Below are 24,351 nucleotides of genomic sequence, written 5' to 3' on the forward strand. Positions count from 1 at the left end.
GAGACACTGAGTGGTTGAATGGGTCAGATTATGGGAAATATTCAAAGAGGTGCTTTTGGTTTGGAGGTTTTTATTTAAAATTAGGGTATGGATTATGTCCATTTTAAATGCCCTCCCCCCATCTTGAGTTACTGTAGGTAAATGTATTTATCTTCTCATACTGGGAAATTAGGTCCTCTTCTTGTTCACTAAGCTGATTGCATGTTTAAGGAGATGTAAGAAGATCCAGATTATTATCAACTGAATAAACCAATCTCTTTCTAGGGATTTGTTTTTGACTGACAAAGCTGAGGCGACATGTCTGCCCACTAAAATGAAATATCACTCAACTCCAGGGCTGGATCACACTTAGAGGCTGATTTTGTCTCTCTAACTTTTACATCATAGAATGCATGCCAAATTTCTGCCTACAGTAAATAGATCTTGAAATCAAAGGGCATGAATTTATCCACTGATTAATCCAATATATGTAAAGAAATGTTCTCTGTATCTTGCATTTTCCATTGATCTGGTTAGTGGAGAATGTATATGGGAGAAATAGGAAACAGGTGTAGAAGGTGGATGGATGTACTTAATTATAAAGGTGCAACAAGACTTCAGTAAAAGTTCATGTAGCACAGTCTTTGGAATGGTCAAGTAGTACTCCAGCTTTGGGGTGTGGGTGACAAAAATGTTTCCAGGCTCTATTGTTTAATGTGAATGTAAACAATATTAGTATCACCTCAGACTGTACATTTGTAGACCAGTATATCTGAGGGATAGACCAGTTTCACTCTTGCTGTATGGTGAAGAAATAGGTTTTGTGTCTTCCTCACAAATGAGTGGAGTAGTATAAGAGGTTTTAAATTCTGCCATTCATCCAGATGTTTAATGTTGGTAAGAAACAGAGTATGATTTCTAGAAAACATCAGTGACAACATATGAATGGAATCAAATTGCCCCAATAAAGTTTGTTAAGGGAAGCCCTGTTCAGGGGAAGTTTTTAAGGTTTGATGTCATATTGTGTTTTAATTTGTTGAAAGCCGCCCACTTTAGAAACTGTTTTCTCAGGTCTTTGGACCATAATAAAGAATGTATGCATGCACTAAGCATCTTTGTTGGGAGTATCTAAGAAAGTGTTGTGTCTTGAAAAAGTAAACCAAAAGTCCCCTTTGAATTAACTGGTCATTTGTTTGACTCTTTCCTTTTGTTTAACATGGTTGTGGTAATTGTATCTGCTACTAAGTTCAAAAATCATTCTGAAGTTCAGAACTCAATTTAGGACGTCTTGGGCAACAAGGGCTTAGTGTTTTTATCATCTTCAGTGTGGCTTTCCTAGCCAGGAAGTTATCCTGCAGTTTCAATGAAGTCAGGAAGTCAGAAGAAGAAGAAGAAGAAGAAGAAGAAGAAGAAGAAGAAGAAGAAGAAGAAGAAGAAGAAGAATTTATACCCCGCCCATCTGGCTGGGTTCCCCCAGCCACTCTGGGAGGCTTCCAACAAAATATTAAAAATACAATAAAACATCAGACATTAAAAACTTCTCTAAACGGGGCTGCCTTCAGATGTCTTCTCAAGGTCAGATAGTAGTTTATTTCCTTGACATTTGATGGGAGGGCGTTCCACAGGGTGGGAATGACAAAACAGCTTTTTGCTTTTGGAAATGGCTATCCTTTGCTCCAACCTTCTTGAGCACCATAGGATAAAGTTGCTCTTTGTAAAACATAGAGGATAAATCTACACTCCACTTGCCTCTCCCTTGAGACCCCCAATTCCCAGAGTTACCCATAAAGAGAGATGGTTTGCTAAGCCAATTTGGGAATTGTAGCTCTGGCATGAGAATAGGGATCTCCTAACAATTCTGTTATGATTTGCGGGTGAACATAATTTTGCTTCTTGGCAGAGGTAACCAGGACTTGGCAGAGGTAACCAGGACTGGGATATATGCCACTAGCTATTTTATTATCCCTCACCATTGTAGGCATTATGTGTGTGTGACTCCTGTGTGATGCAACTTCAAAAGCCAAAAAACACACTAGAAAAAATTACAACCCCTATAATTATTTAAATTACTGGTTTTCATTCTCTTATACAACGGATACCTAGAGCCTGTTAATGCCATGAATTATCAGCAAATTATAAAATATATAAAATCTTCAGGATGTTGAGAACACTGTTTAGGCGCGGACATCACAGGCATTCTTTTGTGTGAATTTTTCTCCTTCATAGAATTGATTCTGCCACCATTTTTATCTCAGTAATGAGTATCCCTCATTCCAGTTTTTCTAGTTGCCCAGTTAGCATTCTACGCCAAAGATTCTTATTTTGAAAACTCTTAATACACGCATGGACTCTCCTGTGCCCTTATGTGTCTTATGTGCTTTTGGATGAATTGTTAGCAATTTCCCAAGGTTATACCTTTTTTTCTCCTTTGCAGACAAAGTCAAAATTAATACCTGTGACTGAACAGCTTTGAGTGAAGTTGTTAAGAATAAAAATATATAGTTCTCCTTCGCCCTTTGTGATAAATTGAGGTGAACAAGAAATTGTGCTGGTCAGAGACGCTTACAGTTAACATGTAAATCAGTGCAGTATCTCCAATCAATAAAGGCAATAGAAAAACTGATAGCCAGAAATAGTGCTGTACTTTGAAACATGGAAATCTGCGTGGAAAAAGGAAGTTTTGTCAACGGGATCATACTTCTGCTGGTGTTGCTTCTCATACTGCTGTGTCATTCTGTATGCAAGACACATTCCATTAATTGCAGCATATATGATCCCCTCCCGGTTTCTCATGAATATTACCAGCCAGGAGACTTTGTCATCGGTGAGATTGTTTCTCAAGTTGTCTTACTGTCTGATGAACTTGGTTTCACAAAACCACCTACGGAGACCTTGATTGATGAACCTGTGTAAGTCCGTATTCTATCTCCCTCTGTCATTCTAAAATAAGTACAGACCGTAATTAGTAAGGACACATCACTAAGAAATGCGATTCTTTACTTCCTTTTTTGGAGTGAGTAAACAAGTGTTTTGGATTCATAATACTCATGTTGCCTTCTCCATTGCAATGTGGGCACGAACGACTACTAACTTTTCCTTCACCAAAGCCCGTTAAAATCCATGAATCCAGTGCAATTTAGGACTTCTGCAGAATGACTTCTTACCCATAAAAGATTTTCAATAGGAATGTACTGAGTAAAATAACAATAAATTCCATTTGCTCACTTGGGTTCATTCTTCAAAGGTCTGGAAGATTTTTGCATGATACATTATCAGGGCTGTCCCAGGTTGTTTTGCTACCTGAGGCAAAAGAGAAAATGCCACCCCTGCAGCCCCTGCCTCATTGTGAAGGTGGCAGGGCAGCCAAAGGAGGCTGCAGCAGGTGTGGCTGGATGAGGCTGGCTGTGTTGCCTGGTGTGACTGCCTCGTCACACCTCATGGATGGGCCAGCCCCATCTCTTATGCATAGTTTTCTACTTGCCCTCATTTAATTTCATTTTGTTCTTGAAACCAAAAGGAGCAATTCCATTAACTGCAGGCAACAGTTTATTCAGCAACCAGAATGATCCAAAAATGTTCCTTTTATGTATCACATTTATTGTAGTTCATTTTTTTGGTCTTATTTAGTTTTAAGCTACACCTTCAGCTGGGAAGCTTCTAGGTAACTAAGGATGAAATATACAAATATATATTTATTTATTGCTGCTGTTTATGTTGCTTCAGTAAAACAGGCTATACCTTTTTTCAGCTCAATGCCAAAGAACTACCAGCACGTTCTGGCCTTAGCATTTGCTGTCAAAGAAATCAACGAGAATCCCAACATCTTATCCAATATCTCTCTGGGGTTTCGTATCCTCAATAGCTACTACACTGCAAGGATGACCTACAAGGCCACCCTGAGCCTGCTTTCTGTGCAACAGACCTTTGTCCCTAACTTTATGTGTCACACCCAGAACAATCTGCTAGCTCTCATTGGGGGATGTACCTCTGAAGTCTCTGCCAATGTGGCCATCATTTCAGCAATTCACAAGACTCCACAGGTGAGCTGTGTGCATGAAGGCATGGAGGTTTCACAGCTGTGACACACAATCTAGATTTCAACAAAGCTTTGAAAATTTCTCCTGATCTATTTCATCAGCCGATAGTTTAAATGTAGACTAAGTGATAGACTATCTAGTGGATACACACCTCTTTAGAAAACAGTACTCATGGCTTAACATCAAAGTGGAAGGAGGTTTAAACTGCAGCCCCCTCTCCCCACCCAAAGCTGTATTCTGGATCGGAATTGAAATTTTGAATCCTGTTATGAATGACTCAGATGTAAGGTTGGAAGCAATTCATATTCATCTGCAGCTAATAAAAAAACGAAAGGGTTGTTAGCATTTCAAAAGATAGGAATGAAATTCAAAACAATGTTCATGAAATGGTATGTTGGGCTCTAACCACTAACATGAGGTTGAACACAGAAAAAGGCAAAGTACTGAATTTAGATTAAACACATGCACACAAATATCTATAGGAAGCAGTGTACAGGATAGTAGTCATACTTGCAAAAGAGGTCTCAGAATGATTGATCTATTTTTTATTTCTTTATTGCATGTTTTTTATAGTCAGTTAATCCTCCCACTAGGGGGACCGCGGGTGGCGCTGTGGGTTAAACCACGGTGCCTAGGACTTGCTGATCGGAAGGTCAGCGGTTCAAATCCCCGCGACGGGGTGAGCTCCCGTTGTTGGTCCCAGCTCCTGTCAACCTAGCAGTTTGAAAGCACCTCGAGTGCGAGTAGATAAATAGGGACCGCTCTCCAGCGGGAAGGTAAACGGTGTTTCCGTGTGCTGCTCTGGTCCACCAGAAGCGGCTTAGTCACGCTGGCCACGCGACCCGGAAGCTGTCTGCAGACAAGCACCAGCTCTCGGCCTCTTGAGCGAGATGAGCACGCAACCCCAGAGTCGGTCACGACTGGACCTGATGGTCAGGGGTACCTTTACCTTTTTAATCCTCCCACTGGAAGTCTAGTGCAGCTAACAATATTAAAGTCTAATAACAATCATGAAAAATAATATTACAAAATATAAAAACAGTAGCAAAGGAAAAAGAGCAAGTTTTCAGACGGCTCAGACAAAGAAAAACAAAGTTTCAAAGTTATGTAATATGTGTTTGTGTAATTAACTATCTTTAGCTTGAAAAAGTGGGTAGTAAGGAGGAAATTTCTAGTTCTCTTCATATACCTCAATGACAGTCTCATAGAAAGGGGAGAAGGCTTCTTCTGTGATGCCCCAGAAGGCAACAGCAGATTTTTGTGCAATGTTCAGAAGAAGCGTCTTACAAATAATAGCAGTGCATGAATGAAACTGATTACCCAAATATTCCCCTGCACTAGAAGTCTTCAAGGAAGACTAGATGGTCACTTCTTCCTGGAGTTCCTCTATTAGGTGGGCGGGTGGGGGGGGCACACTGATAAGTACCAAGCAGTCAGCTTGATGTTGATACCAGGAAAGGTCCTAGAACAGATTATTAAGAAGTTGATCTGTGAGCACTTAGAATGGATCCTCTGATTACTAAGGCCCAGCATGAGTTTCTTAAAAACAAGTCTTGCCAGACGAATCTTATACAGTCACAAGCTTGTTGGATCAGGGGAATGCTGTGGGTGTAATATATCTTGATTTTGGTAAGGCTTTGGACAATGTACCCCACAGTAGTCCTGTGAGGAAGCTGGTAAAATGTGGGCTGGAAGAGGTAACTGTTAGGTGGATTTGTAGCTGGCAAACCCATTAATGGTTCCTTGTCATCCTGGAAGAGGGACAAGTGGGGCACTGCAAGGTTCTGTCCTGGGCCTGTTGTTGTTCAACATCTTTGTAAATGACTTGGAGGAAAGAATTGAGGGGAAGCTCATGAAATAGGCAGATGACACCAAGCTGGGAGGGGTAGCTAATGCCGCAGAAGACAGAATCAGATTTCAAAATGACCTCAATAGATTGGAGAACTGGGCTCAAGCTAAGAAAATGAATTTCAATAGGGTTAAATGTAAGGTCCTGCAATATAGGCAGGAAGAACCAACTGCATAAATATAAGACGGGAGACACCTGGCTTACTAGTAGCACATGTGAGAAGGATGTAGGGGTCTTAGTGGACCACCAGCTTAACATGAGTCAACAGTGTGATGCAGCAGCAAAAACAAACAAAAAAAACCTTATGAGGAATGGCTGAAGGAACTGGATATGCTTAGGCTTGATAAATATATCTTCAAATATATTCAAAAGCTGCCACATGGAAGATTCAACAAACTTGTTTTCTGCTCCCCCAGAGTGTAGGACCTGCGCTCTATAATTCTATGATTCTAAGCAGGATGTTGAACACAACAGCCAACTGGATTTTCTGCAACGTTATAATAAAAATAATCTTGCAATGCTTCTGAAAGATGGCCCACAGCTCCCCTGCAACTCTGGGGTTCAAAGGTATAACATCTTATTCATTGATTTTATTTCAGCTCACTTATGGATCATTTCTGCCAGTCCAAGGCACCAAAAGGCTCTTCCCATTTTTGTACCAGATGGTCCCCAGTGAATCCTACCAGCACAAAGGAGTTGTGCAGTTACTTCAGCATTTCAAATGGACATGGATTGGGCTCTTGGCTGTAGATAATGACAAAGGGGACAGGTTTTTACAGACCATTGTACCATTGCTTTCCCAGAATTATGTTTGTTATGACTTCATAGTAAGAATACCAAAATTGGATTTTGTGGCTGAACTGCTAGATCTGGGGTTTAAAAGTCTGAATAGCGTTAGCATTGCCTTTAGGAGAAAAGCCAATGTAGTATTTATTTATGGAGAATCTCCTTCCTTTATGATTTTGAGAATTATGCTAGTGACAGCACCATACTTTTCATTGCCAATTCAAGGCAAAGTCTGGCTTGTTACATCCCACTGGGATTTTGCATCACAATCTCTTCGCAAACAGTTCGATATACAAACCTTTCATGGTTCCATAACCTTCACTGTTCACTCAAACCAGCTGGTAGGATTTCACGAGTTTCTTCAGATGATAAGACCTTCCTGGGCCCAAAGAGATGGTTTTATCCAGGACTTCTGGGAACAATCCTTCAGCTGTTCATTAAAAATGTCTAAAGGACAGAAAGAAGAGAAGGAGGAAAGCTGTACTGGGGAGGAGAAATTGGAAAACATTCCTGGAATTTTATTTGAAATGAAAATGACAGGCCACAGCTACAGTGTCTGCAATGCAGTCTATGCTGTGTCACATGCTTTGAATGCCATGTACAAATCCCACTCTAAACCCAGAAGGCAGGGAGAAAAGAGACTGGCATTTCAGAATATACAGTCATGGCAGGTAATTACAGCTCAAAGCTTTTATAGGTTAAGTTTTGTTCCCAATACGCTCCGATTTTGCAGAATACAATTCTATAAGAAATAAATAAATGTGTGTGGCTTTCTTTTCTGTTCTGTTTTGGACCAAAGGAACCAAAACAACATCAAGGCATATCAAGTCACCATGATTTTTATGAGAGAGAGACAGAGAGAGTGTGTGTGTATGAGAGGCATTTGTGACCCTCTCTTAAATAATTGCAATACCTAGTTCCCTTTGTCTATATTTTCTTCCAGTATAGCTGCATCCATTTCTAAAGGACATCACAATCAATAACAGCGCTGGAGACACTGTGCGCTTTGATGAAAATGGTGAGCAAGTTACTGACTTTGATGTTACAAACTGGTTGATGTTCGCCAATGGATCACTGGTTCGAGTCAAAGTCGGAAGACTGGAACCACAGGCTCCTCCGGGCAAAGAATTAACCATTTATGATGACCGAATTGTTTGGCATCCAAGCTTTAATCAGGTGTGACATAGCTATCAATACTTGAGTATATATCAGGGGGAAAGCCTCATGTTTTGTTCAGTTTATTGTTTGACATGCTCCTCAGCTTCTGAATGATGCTGGTTAGCATTAGTTTGTTATTGTTTTAATTGTAGCTCATTCCCTACCCTGTAAAAAAAAAATTGTTTGGGATCCAAACTTTAATCAGGTATGTTTGCTCACCCTTCTGGTGTGGCGGCGTTGTGGGATGGCAGAGGCTCCACTGGGGCCCCCGAAGAGGGAATCCTGGTTTCAATGCCCCTTCCTGAGAGGTGGCGGGGGAGTAAGCCCATGGATCATGGCCTGCATCCTGGTTTGGCGAATGGGGATGCAGGCTTGGACATGGGCTGGGCCAGGGGGCAGGAAGGCTTCCCACGGATCTGCTCCCTGGCCATTTAAACAGCCCTCTCCTGGGGCGCTACCTGTTTTCCCCTAGTCGGGTTCCCCACCCATCTTTGGTTTAAGCTGATAGTCAATGACTTTGCTGTGGCTACAGTGGTTGCTGTTTTAAGGGGCCGTATAGGAATTTGTCCACCAGGCAGATTGGCTCCAACCCGGTGGCTTTGCCTACCTCATAGCAGTCGTCACAACTGGCTTGGGCATTGGGCCAACCCTTTGTCTTGGATGGAGGGGAGGTTGTAATCTCCACCTGCCCCTCCAAATGCTGGAGTATCCCGTTAAAGGGATCTGGGGAGAGTGGTCATGTCCATGTGCCCAGGTGGGGCCAGGGCAGAAGAAACTCCCCCAGAGAGTAGTTCCTTTGGGGATCACCCTATTTGATGCACCACATTTCTTGCTCTATAAGACGCACTTTCCCCCTCCTAAAAAGTAAGGGGAAATGTGTGTGCATCTTATGGAGTGAATGCAGGCTCCATGGCTTCAGCGAAAGCAACGCAAAGCCTCCGGAGTGCACTTGCTCTCCTGGCTTCGCTTTGCTGGAGAAGGAAAGCTGTGCAGCACCCCTTCAGCGAAGCGGGAGGAGAAATGGAAGGGGCTCCATTTCTCCTGCAGCTTCACTGAAGGGCGCTGCGCAGAGAGGGAGATAATTTCCCCCCCTGTTCTCCCCCTCTAAAACTAGGTGCGTCTTATGGTCAGGTGTATCCTATAGAGCGAAAAATACGGTAAGTCTTAGGCCCACACGTCTGGATTGACCTACACATCACTTCCGGTGGCCGGACCAGAGGTATTTCGATTGCCCCATGCCCAAGCCAAACCTCTTCCATGTGTATTCAATAAAGTTGCGGCTTCTTTGGATCCCAACCAGTCTTAATGGTCTTTTATGTATCTGGGGTCGGGGTCTGGGGATGCCTGGACCCGCAAAGCCACTTCCCACCTCGGGAGGAGGTGGTGTTGCGGGCTTCTCGCCCCCAATACTCACGCGGAGGCTGGTTCCCAGCCCCGCCCAATCAGGGAAATCCTCTGCCTCGTCATCCCCTAGCCAGCCAATCGGCTGTCTCTGGGGGTGTGGTTTGCTGCATTTAAGGCAAGTGCGGCAGAGGATCTTCCTCTTTGGCCGCCGCTCAGCTGGTTAATTTCCCACCCACCCGCCCTTCAAGGTTTCTTCTTTGACCTTGCTATGAACTTTGGTTGGTCGCCGTTAAGGGGCCTGGTAGGATTTTTTCCACTTGGCAAATTGGCACCAGCCATTTGGTTTTTTCGCCTACCTCGTAGCAAATCGTCACAACTTCCTCGGTTTGGTGGTTAGGCATTGGTAGGGGTATTGTTATGTAGAAGAATGGGGAGGATAAGCGCCATCACCTCCCCCGGATATGAAGGGTAGTCCAGTAACAGATCCCGGGGGGGCGTGGCCCTGTCCGAAGCCTATGGAAGCCAGGGCCCAAGACACGCTCCCGAGCAGTGACCCTGGGGGAGTGCCTAGTTGATGTGCATCAGCAGGGCTCCCCCTGCTGGTGTTAACCCTTCCCAGCCTTCAGGCAGACAGCTGAAGCCGGATAGTCGATTATTACTAATGCCTAAGCCAATACCGCTCTTCACCTGTAACCAATAAAGTTGTGGCCAATTTTAGCCCATTAACCTAAAATAACGGTGTCATGTGTCTTTACTTCTACTGGTGGGCGGCGGGAACTTGCCACGCAACACATGCCAGGAGTTGACACTGACAACAACACTAAACGTTCAGCTCCCAAGAGGTGGAAGGTGATGTGAAAGGGGGTCATTCGATTCTTCTTTGTCCTCCCTTTCACAAGATACTGAAGAAGGAATAGTTCATATTCCCAGTCTCACTTTTTTTGTTTCTGTGCAGGTGCTGCCTGTTTCTTTGTGTAATGACTACTGCTATCCTGGCTACAGCAAGAAAAAGAAGGAGGGAGAGAAGTTTTGCTGCTATGATTGTGTTCTGTGTCCAGAAGGGACAGTATCTCTCAAGAAAGGTAGGAGGCATAATGTACAGAGATATTAATAATTTTTGATAATGTAGCACATTAATTATTCATTTGAAGAATATAGTTCACAATGTAGGGCACTGTACACAGAACATGTGCAGAGGAGGGCAACCAAGATGATCAAGGGTCTGGAAACCAAGCCTTATGAGGAATGGTTGAAGGAGCCTGGGAAAGGGGGGAGACTAAGAGGAAATATGAAAGCCATCTTCAAATATCTCAAGGGCCGTCACATGGAAGATGGAGCAAGCTTGTTTTCTCCTGTTCTGGAGGGTAGGATTCAAACTAATGAATCATAGAATCCTAGAGTTGGAAGAGACCCCAAGGGCCATCGAGTCCAACCCCCTGCCAAGCAGGAAACACCATCAGAGCACTCCTGACATATGGTTGTCAAGCCTCTGCTTAAAGACCTCCAAAGAAGGAGACTCCACCACACTCCTTGGCAGCAAATTCCACTGTCGAACAGCTCTTACTGTCAGGAAGTTCTTCCTAATGTTTAGGTGGAATCTTCAATGGATTCAAGTTACAAAATATATATTTCTGACTAAACATTAGGAAGAACTTTTTGACAGTAAGAGCTGTTCAACAGTGGAATTGCTTCCCTTGGGAAGTTGTGGACTCTTCTTCCTTGGAGGTTTTTAAGCAGAGGTTGGATGGATGCTTCAGCTGAGATGTTTGCATTGCAGGAGGTTGAACGAGATGACCCTTTGGGTCCCTTCCAACTTACAATTCCATAATTCTATGATTCTTTAACCTTTTTCTCTTAAAAATGTGACAATTAAGACCACCTGTGCTTCTAGTGACAAAGCTGAATCAAGGAGCTCTCCCAGATTATTTACGATCCCTTCAGAGGGAGCCCAACCCCATCCAGAACAGGTAACTGATCTATCTCCCAGAAATGGGAACCACTCACTCACAAGGCCTCAGGCTTTCCAGGATTTAAACTCAATTTAAGCTCCACCAACCTAGTATTGCACACAGACATTGATCCAGAGACTGGATGTCCACTCCTGATTAAGGTGTTAACAGGAAAGAAGAGTTGTGTGCCATCAGATGACATTTTGTTTCTTCTTCGCAAGATCTTTTCCATTGTCTGTTAAACAACTTTGAGGGCAAAAGAATGCCCATAACAGCAATCCCAATCTTGCGGTTAAGAACCACAAAAAAAAAGCAGTGCCCATAGCACCCAATCCACTGAGGGGGTTCAGGAGGAAACCTTGGCAGATCCTATCAAAGGCTACAACAAGATCAAGGAAAGGAGGCCAAGAGAGAACACAATTAAGAGGAAGACAGTATAAATGAAAAACATTTGCTGGCCAACTCTTTGTAAGTACAGTGGTACCTCTAGTTATGGACTTAATTAATTCCGGAGGTCCATTCTTAACCTGAAACTGTTCTTAACTAGAGGTGTGCTTTCACTAATGGGGCCTCTTGCTGCCTCTGCACCACCAGTGCACAATTTCCTTTCTCATCCTGGGGCAAAGTTCTCGACTCGAGGTAACTCTTCCAGGTTAGCGGAGTTTCTAATCTGAAGCATTTGTAATCTGAGGTGTTTGTAACTCGAGATACCACTGTATTCAATATCAAATGAGATTTATAGACCACTGTCACCACTGCATTTATTAAAGTTTAATTTTATTTGGGGAAGGTAGTGATCTGATGATGATGGGGCCTCAGAGTGAGGGGAGGGTAATAAACAAACAAACAAACAAACAAGAAAGCAAATATTAATGGGTAACAGAAGTGACCTTATTTTGGTGAAGGATCTGGGTGGGAAATAAGGGGTGGAGTATTGAAAGTACTCATTAACTGGATGGGTGTATCTTAACCAGCTTTTCATTTCCCCCCTCAGATATGGATGCTTGTATCAAATGCCCCGAAGACCAGTATCCCAGCAAGGACCACACTCAATGCATTCCCAAAGTTCTAAGCTTCCTCTCTTACACAGAAAATTTAGGGATTATCCTGGCTATGAGAGCCAGTGTGGTGTAGTGGTTAAGAGCGGTAGTCTCCTAATCTGGGGAACCGGGTTCGCGTCTCCGCTCCTCCACATGCAGCTGCTGGGTGACCTTGGGCCAGTCACACTTCTTTGAAGTCTCTCAGCCCCACTCACCTCACGGAGTGTTTGTTGTGGGGGAGGAAGGGAAAGGAGAATGTTAGCCGCTTTGAGACTCCTGAAGGGGAGTGAAAGGCGGGATATCAAATCCAAACTCTTCTTCTTCTTCTTCTACTTTGGCCAATTCTTTCTCTTTCATCACAATTCTAGTGCTGGGATGTTTTATGAAACGCAGGGAGACACCCATAGTCAAGGCCAATAACCGGACCCTGACTTACATCCTCCTCGTTTCCCTTCTTCTTTGCTTCCTCTCCACTTTGCTCTTCATTGGACAGCCAGGAGAAGGGATCTGCCTTCTACGCCAAATGGTCTTTGGCATCGTCTTCTCTGTGGCTCTTTCTTGTGTCTTGGCAAAGACCATAACCGTGGTTCTGGCATTCATGGCAACCAAACCAGGATCTGGGATGAGGAAATGGGTGGGGAAAAGAATGGCAAATTCAATTGTCCTCGTCTGCACCTTCATTCAAGCTGGCATTTGTATCCTGTGGTTAAGTACTTCCCCTCCATTCCCAGATTCGGACAGGCACTCATTGAATGGGGAAATCATCTTGGAATGTAATGAGGGTTCAGCGACCATGTTTTACTGTGTCTTGGGCTACATGGGCTCCCTAGCCGTAATCAGCTTCGTTGTGGCTTTTCCGGCCAGGAAATTACCTGATAGTTTCAATGAGGCCAAATTTATTACTTTCAGCATGTTGGTGTTTTGCAGTGTTTGGTTGTCCTTTGTTCCAACCTACCTGAGCACCAAAGGAAAATACATGGTGGCCGTGGAGATCTTCTCCATCTTGGCCTCCAGTGCTGGATTACTGGGTTGCATCTTTTCTCCTAAATGCTACATAATTTTATTCAGGCCTGATCTGAACAGTAGAGAGCAAATAATGGCCAGAAAAGGTGAGAGGATGTAAGTTCATCTGTTTATTAAGCTCACTTAAAAATTCACTGGAAAGTCCACATCATGAAATATTTAGTATTAGTGCTTTAATAGAAAGAGATCATTGCTCAAATGTAGCCTTCTTGTGAGTATAGTTTTACTGGACAAACATTATCACAGGTCAATGCCCTGTTTTGATTTGGCTTACATATATTAACATTACCCCTTTGCCAACCAGGAAAATAAAACTTGGCTTTGGCTATCAATAAATTGAGGGTTATGAAAACATAGTAGTGCTGGTATCTATTTTGACCAGTGAAATTGGGATTTGTAGTTCATATTCAAGAACTGTTGTCGGGATCTTGGTCTCCATGTTGAGTTGTCTTCTCTACTTGGGCATGAGACTATATAACAGGGAGCAGCAAAAAAGGAAAAAGAAAGAGGATAACGACAATAAAACAATAGTTGCACAATTCAGAAAAGCTATCCTAGGAGCTTTGTATTGAAGGATGCCACTTCAGAGGCCAAAAACACACTTGGGAAATTAAAATCATTCCTATCATTGTCAAAATTACTGTTTTCTGTCTTGTGACACAATTGCCATCCAGAGCCTGTAAGAAAAATCAACAATAAGCATATTGAAAAACCTATATAATTCCTGTGTTGTTCATAACTGGATCTAGGGATATGTAAGGTATTTTCATTCTTCTGCATAACCACTTTTCCATTGATTTTTAACAAATAAAGTATGCTGTGAGTGTCCTGGTTCCTCATATATTCTCCTGCTTGCCCTGTTTATTTTCTGCTTCCCAGATTCTTATTGTGGAAAACTGAACCTCACTGACCAGTATAGAATAGCACACATGCCCTGTAATTTGCATACCCATCTTTTTTGGGAAACAGGCTGATAATTCACAAGTTTGCATTTGGATTCCTTTGCTCACCACAGCAAAATTGCTGACACCTGACCTGTAGACACGCATATTAAGTTGTTTAGAAATAAATTTTAAAAATTCGCTCATCCTTAGAGGATAAAGGGGGGAGATAAAGAAAATACGCTGTTTTGGGAAATTAACGATGGACAAGGAGGCGAAATGAAATAAAGTAGCAGGATACTGGTACCCAGATTCCCTAAATAGCCATGCTGTAAATCTGTGTAGCAGCAACACCATCTACCATTCAAGGAAGGCTGTAGAAAAGCTGAAAAAGAGCCACATTGAATTCTGCAACTGGAATCATGGTAATACAGCTTTGGAAGGGGAGTTTCATCAACAGAATCTTGCTTGTGGTGATATTGCTGCTCTTTCTACCGCGTCATACAGTATGCAATGCACATTTTATTAATTGCAGCATATATGATGATCCCCTCCCTATTCCTCATGAATTTTACCAGCTAGGAGGCATTGTCATTGGTGAGATTGTTTCTCAAGTCTTTTTCCTCTCTAATACGCTCTCTTTCATGGAACAGCCTGCCCAGATCACGATTGATGAACCTATGTAAGGCATCAATATTTTTCACACAATTTGAAATATGTATGAATTATAATTATTCAGAACATATCCTTAAGGAATGATGTGTTTTACTGAGCTTTTGATGTAAATGAAGTGATGCTTGGTTTGTTAATATGTGTGTGATACCTTCTACAATATCTTGTTTGGCATAAACCGCTAGTGTGTTTCCTCCAGAAATCTTACAGAAATGAATGGATTGTGTGCATTTCTGTATTGCAGCTGGAGCAAGACCCTCTCATACCTCTCATATTTACTTCTGAGGTGGTTATCTGGCAAGGAGCATTTATCTTCTTTCTGTTTGTCATTTGTTCATACTACATTTTAAATTTATTTCCAAACTGCTAGAAGTCCTATTCCTTTTTAAATGAGTGGTAAAATGAGGAAACCTTAAAACCAGTGCTAGTTTTCTAGAAAAAGAGGTGCCAGAACTCATCATGAGTGCCTCCCTTGTTCTCTTATAATGGCAATGGCGCCCACCTGAGAGGTGCCAGAACTGAGTTCCAGTGAGTTCTGGCTGGAAAAAGTCCTGCTGAAAACTATTTCATTTCTGCTCTTGCTATACTTTGTTGTCTTACATGCTTGATCTCAATCTCAGCCCGTCCCTTGCCATTTCAGACTTCAGGTATTTCTGACATTTGGTTTCATATTGTTATATTTTAGAGAAATGGACATGTTTCTTATTCCTGTTTTAACACATCTATTTTTCAAAGCTTACTCTCTCACATCATACAGGGAGAAACATAGGGCTATTGATGCAATACTTAACAGACTTTAGAGGGACAAAGCAAACCCAACTCTCTTATGGAAGTATGATTAGATAGGCTAATATTTACAAAAGAAACTTGTCCCTATTTCTTGTTCATACTTTTTTATTTAGAATCATAGAATTGTAAAGTTGGAGGGGACCATGAGGGTCATCTAGACCAGACCTCTGCCATGCAGGAGTCTCATGCTTGACCTACTAAGTTATCCAGCAGGTATTCACAATTACAGTTTAAAAGTGTGCATACTAAATATGGTACTGCCCCTTTTTAAAGGTGATTTGTGAATTGACTCCAGTACAATACAATAGTATCTGGGAAAAGGATTTCATTGTACTTTCCACCTGTAATATTTTATTAAGCATTAAAAAGTCCTAGAACTGTATGAGCATTTAGATCATTAATTGATTGGAGAAATATTTATTTCATAGGTCTTATTTTTGTACTCTGGTATATAATCTTGTGCAGTTATAAACTACAGTTTAATCTTAGAAACCTGTAAAGATGTGATGATGAAGTGCACAAGTTGTTGTTGTTGTTGTTATGGCTGTGGTTTTATTAAACAGCTGCTACCTTTCTTGCAGATCAGTGCCAAAGAACTACCAGCACGTTCTGGCCTTAGCATTTGCTGTCAAAGAAATCAACGAGAATCCCAACATCTTATCCAATATCTCTCTGGGGTTTCGTATCCTCAATAGCTACTACACTGCAAGGATGACCTACAAGGCCACCCTCAGCCTGCTCTCCTCAGAACATAGGTTTGTCCCCAACTTCAAATGTGACAACCAAAACAATCTGATAGCTTTCATTGGGGGATGTATCTCTGAAGTCTCTGCCAACATGGCCATCATTTCAGCAATCCACAAGACTCCACAGGTAAGTCGTGTGCATGAGGACATGGAGGTTTCACAAGATGACACACCGTCTTGGTTTCAGGAAACTCTCTGACAGGGTTCGCCATGATTTTTAGTAACTGAATGAGAGAATTATGGGCTAGATGATTATACAATCTGATGGATAGAGAACTTGTAGGACAACAGAACACATGGATAGTTTCTCATCAGAGTTTGGGGATATTTCAAGTGTGATACTTCAGGACTTAGTTTTGAAGGTGTTGTTTCTCAAAATATTTCTTGATCACTGAGACAAAAGGGTGGAGAGAATCCTTATCAGTTTGGAGATGACAAAAGCCTGTGAGGGCTAGATAGCACTTCAGAAGACAGGAAAATAACTCATGATGCCAAACAGAACCTACTTACTCTCACAACATATTTTAAGTAACTCCAATTCTCTCAGCAAGAGATAAGCCACACCAGGGAAACCGTCACTGAGTCCCAAAGCCTTCAAGCTGGTCAAGAACCCTACAGGAATTTCCCAGTTGCATCTGTCTGCAATGTCCCCAAACACACAACTCAGATATTACTTCTACAGGTTCTGGAAACAGGGAGTGGAAGTGATTGATTAGTGTAGCTGCATCTCTGATGGCACAGTGTAGGGAGCTCAGACAAACAGCCCAGTGGGGCATTTTTGTGGCAGCAGCCTTCCTGAACTGCTGCCTGAGACAAGTGGCTCAATGTGGCTGACGACCAAAGATAGTCAGGTTCTCATGCAGGATCACCCCATCTGAATTTTGACAGGACATTGAATGAGATGGACCACAGGACTATTTTCTAATAAGTAAATCTGTGATGTAAATGCTTGTAACCCATCTGAAAAATGCTTATTAATTTTATTTCAGCTGACTTATGGATCATTTCTGCCACTAAAAGGTGTCGAAAAGTTCTTCCCATTTTTGTATCAGATGGTCCCAAATGAAGCCCACCAGTACACAGGGATTGTGCGATTACTTCAGCATTTTAAGTGGACATGGATTGGGCTTTGGGCTGTGGAAGATGACAGAGGGGACAGGTTTTTAAAGACAATGGTCCCAATCCTTTCCCCTAATGGCATCTGTTATGCCTACATAGTAAGAATACCAAAATTGAATTATGTGGATGAGATGATAGACTTCGCTTTACAGCATTTAGGAACCTATGCAATGGTCTTTGAGGAAAACCCAACTGTGTTCATTGTTTATGGAGAACCTCCATCCTTTCAGGTTCTGAGAATGTTGATATTTGTATCACCCTTACTCTCTTTTCCAACTTTGGGCAAAGTGTGGATTATTACATCCCACTGGGATTTTGCATCACACTCTATGGAGAAGAACTGGGAGGTACAAGCATTTCACGGTTCCATATCCATCACAGTCCACTCAAATAAGCCATCAGGATTCCAAAGGTTCATTCAGAAGCTGAGCCCTTTCTGGGCAGAACGAGATGGCTTTATCCAGGAGTTCTGGAAACAGGCATTCGGCTGTTTATTAAAAATGTCTGAAGAGTCAGAGGAGGGAAATGAAAATGAAATGATCTGCACTGGGGAGGAGAAGCTGGAGAGCCTTCCTGGAATTCTGTTTGAAATGGACATGACTGGCCACAGCTACAATGTCTACAATGCTGTCTATGCTGTGGCGCATGCTTTGAACGCCATCTACAAATCCATATCCAAACACAGAGGATTGGAAGAAAGGGTCAGACTATTTCACCGTGTGCAATCATGGCAGGTAATTAGAAAGCAATACTTTAAAATTAGAGAGTTCTAGAATTGTAGAGATGGAAGGGGTCCCCAGGGTCATCTTGCAGGGTGTTGGACTAGATAACCCTCGGGGTCCCTTTCAACGCTACAGACATATGATTCTATGATTGATTGATTGATTGATTGATTGATTGATATTCACAGGTAGCCACCTACATAAACCAGATGACAACTATAAGGACAACTTTGGGAAGTTCACTAAAGTAATCTTAGCATTATGTTATCTCGTTATTCATTTCTCTTTCAATCAAGGTTCATGATTATCTGAGGAGCATCATATTCAATAATAGTGCTGCTGAGAATGTGCACTTTGATGACAATGGAGAATTGGTTGCAGGTTTTGATGTTACAAACTGGCTGATGTTCCCCAATGGTTCAGTGGTTAGAGTAAAGATTGGAAGATTAGAACCTCAGGCTCTTCCAGGCAAAGAGTTAACCATTTATGATGACCAGATTGTGTGGCATCCACATTTTAATCAGGTGAGATGTGCCAGAAAGAAAAGTTTTGGCCACTTTAACTTTCTGTTTGCTTTTTAGCAACTAGATTATTCAGGATAGCAATATTTTATGATGATGATGATAATAATAATAATAATAATAATAATAATAATAATAGTAATAATAATAATATCTTTATTGTCATTGCCCCCTTCGGGGACAACGAAATTAATTGACTGCTCCATAAAAACACTAATTAATCAATACAGTAATACAGCAATGGAGATTAGATGACTTTCAAAGTCCGGGCTTCCCATTCAGGGCCGAGATCGCTCTGGAGAAGAAGCTGTTCTTAAGACGGCTCGTTCTTGTCTTCATCATCCTGTATCTCCGTCCCGACAGCAAGAGCTCGAAGAGACAGTGACCAGGATGCGATGGGTCTTTTACTATGTCCAGTGCCTTCCTATGGCACCTTGTGGCATAAATCTGCTCTAAGGTGGAGAGTGGGCAGCCAACAATGCTCTCTGCTGCCTTAACAACCCTGCACAACCCCATCCTGTCCTGGGTAGTACAGCTTCCGTACCACACACATAAACCATAAGTGAGCACGCTCTCAATGGCACAGTGATAGAAGGCAAGCAGCAGTTTCTGCGGAAGATGGTTTTTCCTTAGTATTCTCAAAAAGTACAGTCTCTGCTGCGCCTTCTTCACAAGCCCCCTTGTGTTGACACTCCAGGACAGATCCTCTTGTAATTCAATGCCCAAAAATCTGAACGTTGTTACCCTCTCCACACAGACCCCATCAATCAAAAGTGGCTGGACGTTGCTCTTCTGTCTCCTGAAGTCCACCACAAGCTCCTTTGTCTTCCTTGTATTTATGAGCAAGTTGTTAGCTCTGCACCACTCTGTCAGCCGCTCCACCTCATCTCTATAATCCGTTTCACCCTCCCTTTCAGGGATGAGCCCAATCACGGTTGTGTCATCTGCAAATTTGACAACCCTATTACTAGGGTGAGTAGCGACACAATCGTACGTGTAGAGAATATACAGGAGCGGACTGAGTACGCATCCCTGTGGTGTTCCTATGTTAGTCTTGAGCATATTAGAGGTATAAGGGTCCAACCCAACCCTCTGTGGGCGGTCTGACAAAAAGTCCAATATCCACCCACAAAGTGATAACGGAAGCCCCAGATCTTCCAGTTTAGACATCAGACATTGTGGTAGAATGGTATTAAATGCCGAGCTGAAATCTAAAAAAAGCAGTCTGGCATAACCCCCCCGCTGCTCCAAATGTGCAAGGACGGCATGAAGGGCAATCGCCACAGCGTCCTCTGTTGATCTTTTCATTTTATAAGCAAATTGGAATGTGTCCAGTCCCTCTGGTAGGCAAGCAATGACATAATTTCGTACCATATATACATTATGAAGTATAATTGTTTAATTTACACTTAAATGGAAAATGCCTTGTGTGTATTGCAGAAAGAGTTTAACTGGAAGATTGCACTGAAGCTAAAGAAAAGCAAGAAGAGCTCTCTGAGCTCCTTGATGGCTTGACAATTAAATGTGATGGTTCTCTGGCAGCTCTTAAGAGATATTTAACTTTAGATCACATGGGAGGGAATTGAATAGCAAATTTGCCATCTTGGAAGGGTGGTGGCTTGAGTCTGTTCCCAGGCTCTATGTGAGTAAAGGTGTGTGAAACTGTCTCCTGGAGGGAGAGCAAACAGCTGCAGCCAAAATGGAGGCTGTAAGAAGAGAGAGATATCTTTGCTTATACAGTGGTACCTTGTGTGTTATGGACAGGATCCGTTCTGGAGGCCTGTCTGTAATGCGAAATACCCACAACTTGAAGAGCTGCATTTGCGCAGGCGCGTGGCGCGATTTGGTGCTTCTGCCCATGCAAGAGGGACGAAACCCGGAAGTAACCCAATCTGGTATTTTCGGGTTGCCCCGGGATGTAATGTGAAGAGACACAACATGAAGCAGACGCAACATGAGGTATTAGTGTAGGTCTGTTTGGTATTATCTTTTATTTCTAAGGTTCTGAGTCTGTGGGGATATGCACCAGTTATGGAATTATTTGGATGTATATTTCCCATCACTTCAAGCTGCACAATATAATATCTGCAATACACCTTACACGGTTCTTTTAGGAATTGGGCCAACTGGTTTACCGTATTTTTCGTCCCATAGGACGCTCCGTCCCGTAGGACACACCTAGTTTTTTTTTTGGGGGGGGGAAATCAAGGAAATTTCCCCCCCTTTATTTCCCCCCCCCAAACCAGGTCGGGGAACAGTGGGATGGCGGCACTGCACCTCCCCGCTGTCCCCCGAGCTTGTGGGGCTGCCCGATGTCTGCCCGGCGCGCTGGGCGCTCTGCTTCAGGGCGCCCCACGCGCCGGGCGGCAGGCTGCTATCCGCAGCGTGGGGAGCCCTGCAGGAACTCCCGCAGGCTCCCCAGGCTTGCGGATAGCTTCCTGAAGCCTGGAGAGCGATTGGGGTCGGTGCGCACCGACCCCTCTCGCTCTCCAAGCTTCAGTGAAAGCCTGTATTCACCCCATAGGACTCACACAGATTTCCCCTTCATTTTTGGAGGGGAAAATTGTGTCCTTTAGGGCGAAAAATACGGCATTTCCCCAACATAATTCTCTTCGTAGAGCTGAATGAATGAAGAGCACCAATCCAAGTCCCTTTATATTATTCTGTGCAGGTGCTGCCCCTTTCTATGTGCAATGACCACTGCTATCCTGGCTACAGCAGGAAAAAGAAGGAGGGAGAGAAATTTTGCTGTTATGACTGTGCTCCATGTCCAGAAGGAATGATATCTGGTCAGAAGGGTAGGAGACAATTGTGTATTGTGATATCATTCATCTTCTGTAACATATCATATTTGCTTTGAGAATGCACATCCCTTGAACATACAACCCAAACACAAGAACACTCTTCCTTGTGTTATTTCCAGGAGCTGGTATTCAGATGCATAATGCCTCATTGATAACCGTATTCTGTATGAATTTGTCCAATCCTCTTTTAAAGCCATCCAAGTTGCTGACCAGGTGCTCTTGGAGGAAACTGATTTTCTACATTGATTTCAATCAGGGTTTACATCAAAAATATCAAAAGCCACCATCAACAGCAAACTCTTGCACTAAAATAGATTATTAGAATTATGCAGCTCAACCTATAGAAATATTTGAACGCCTCTTTGTTGTTTTCAGATATGGATGCCTGTGTCAAATGTCCAGAAGACCGATATCCAAACAAGGACCAAACTAGATGCATTCTTAAGGTTCTAAGCTACCTCTCTTACAAGGAAGATTTAGGGATCATCTTAACTACCTTGACTATTGCTTTCTCATTGATCACAGTTTTAGTTCTTGGGATTTTTATCAAGCACAGGGAGACTCCAATCGTTAAAGCCAACAACCGGACACTCACCTACATCCTCCTCATCTCCCTCCTCCTCTGCTTCCTCAGCTCCTTATTCTTTATTGGAAAGCCTGGGAAAGCGATCTGCCTCCTCCGACAAACAGCGTTTGGTGCCATATTCTCTGTGGCTCTTTCCAGCATTTTAGCAAAAACCATCATGGTGGTGATGGCATTTATGGCAACCAAGCCAGGTTCTACAATAAGAAAATGGGTAGGGAGAAGATTGACAAATTCCATCATCCTTTCTTGTTCCTTTCTTCAAGTTGACATATGTACTCTTTGGCTAAGTACTTTCCCTCCATTCCCAGACACAGACATGCGCTCAGTGAATGAGGAGATTATACTGGAATGTAATGAAGGTTCCACTACCATGTTTTATTTGCTCTTGGGCTATATGGGTTTCCTAGCCATTATCAGCCTCGTGGTGGCTTTCCTTGCCAGGAAACTCCCTGACAGTTTCAATGAAGCCAAATTTATCACTTTCAGCATGTTGGTGTTTTGTAGTGTTTGGTTATCCTTTGTTCCAACCTACCTGAGCACCAAAGGGAAATACATGGTGGCTGTGGAGATCTTCTCCATCTTGTCCTCCAGTTTTGGGTTACTGGCCTGCATTTTTTCCCCTAAGTGCTACATCATTCTTCTGCGACCTGAGCTGAACAACAGGGAGCAACTAGTAAGGAAAATAAAATGAGGGCATATGTCCACCTCTTCATTCTGTAGATGTCATGTCTATCATATTCTTATATTGTGGCCTGCTGGGTTGCATTTTCCCCTCTAAATGCTACATCGCTGTGCCAGGGCCCAATTGAATAACTGAGAATAAATAATATATCCTAGAAAAAATAAACTACATGAATAAACATTGCCATGAACTTTATTGTGTCCATTTCTTCATTCTGCATATATATAGGGCTTTTGTTCAGCCGGAACTCACCGAAACTGAGTTTCAGCATCTCTTTGGTGAGTTCCGGCACCTCTGTAGCATTGCAGTGCCAGTCACAAGCATGACACTCAGGGCTGCGGGATGGAGGAGGAGGATAGCATGGCGGTCAGGGCTGTGTGGTGGAGGCAGTGGGCAGCACAGCAATTGGGGCGGCAGGGGGAGGTGGAAGGCAATCAGGTGAAGAAGATATGTTTTCTCCTTCAAAAAGAGCTCAACAACTTGGGATGGTTGCTCCCCCTAAAAAAAATGTCAGCAAGTTCCAGCACCTTTTTTTCTAGAAACAATGCCCTGCGCGCGCGTGCACACACACACACACACACACACACACACACACACACACACACACTTATTCCTTCATTGGAATGGGCAGGTATTGCATAGGTGCTTTTTGAAGCAAACACCACTCAGAAAATGCTTGCAGACACATATCACTCAATGTATCCACCTTCCTTCTGCTAGCCCAGGCCCCTCCTCTCCAGGTGACTGCTACATTATATCTAACATAGGTGACCAAGGTGGGGAAGCACCACAGGCAATGCTTCCTGTTTCACTGTTTGAGGAGAAACAGGAACTGCATCTGTGCCCTGTTGTTCTGCCCACCCTCCCATCTCTGCCGCTGGCACTGATCACAATTTCCAGTGAGATCTCACGTGATCTTACTGAACTCTCGTAAGACCTCTCGCTCTCTGTGAGATCTCACATGATCTCACGAGAAATTGGTGCCAATGCTGGTTCTGCTTCTACACTGGTGTCAGAGGTGGGGGGAGACGTCAGTTGCCCACAGGAGCAGTGCCTCAAAGGCTTCTGCTGTCTAAGGTGGCCGCCTCATCCCACTTCATGGGTGGGTTGGCCCTGGTAGCATGCAGGAGATCTTTTCCAAATGTGAGCAGAACGCTGCAACTCCCCTTCTTTGCCCACAACTGCTGATAGGTAAGATGTTGCTCTCATAGTGAAACAAGTATCTATTTCCTCCAAAGGTTATAGAACGTGTATTTTAGCCTCACTGAAAAGAAACTGCAAAGTTAAGGGTCCTTGCAGGTGCTTTTCTTTGCAATCATTTGCTGAAGGAGAAGCAGAGGTCCAGCAAACACACTGTATCTTAATATGAAACATCAGTTTTATTTGTTACCCCATTGTGTCCTCCAATATGAGATTTCCTATTTCAGGGGGAAGTTATAACTCATTAGGCTCATTCCTAGAGTCCAAAACCAGCAATTTGCCTTAGAACTAGATCATTGTTCATTAAATGCATTTAATTTTATCCTTAGCTTAGAATACAAATCATTTTGGGACAGATTGCAAGTAGCATCGTAATTTATTAATTCAATTATATATATATATATATATATATATATATATATATATATATATAAAGTCACAGTGATATTTCTCACAGGACAAGA

The 24,351-nt window shown here is 42.8% G+C and overlaps 1 protein-coding gene across 1 annotated transcript; it reads left to right on the top strand.

Annotated features, from left to right (window-relative positions):
- Positions 1-2,631: 2,631 nt before the first annotated feature.
- Positions 2,632-22,696, top strand: LOC308464790 (vomeronasal type-2 receptor 26-like; the record flags this gene model as incomplete). The annotated part of the gene is made up of 12 exons (XM_080984380.1): positions 2,632-2,888; positions 3,728-4,019; positions 7,600-7,827; positions 10,109-10,235; positions 11,045-11,120; positions 12,536-12,974; positions 14,625-14,728; positions 16,089-16,380; positions 17,237-18,106; positions 18,391-18,618; positions 21,287-21,413; positions 21,795-22,696. The coding sequence occupies 12 exons, from the start codon at positions 2,632-2,634 to the stop codon at positions 22,694-22,696; spliced, it is 3,942 nt and encodes a 1,313-aa protein (XP_080840506.1).
- Between the last annotated feature and the right edge of the window lie 1,655 nt (positions 22,697-24,351).

Source organism: Podarcis pityusensis (assembly GCF_964106645.2).
Source record: "Podarcis pityusensis genome assembly, chromosome: 16".
Lineage (NCBI taxonomy): Eukaryota > Metazoa > Chordata > Lepidosauria > Squamata > Lacertidae > Podarcis > Podarcis pityusensis.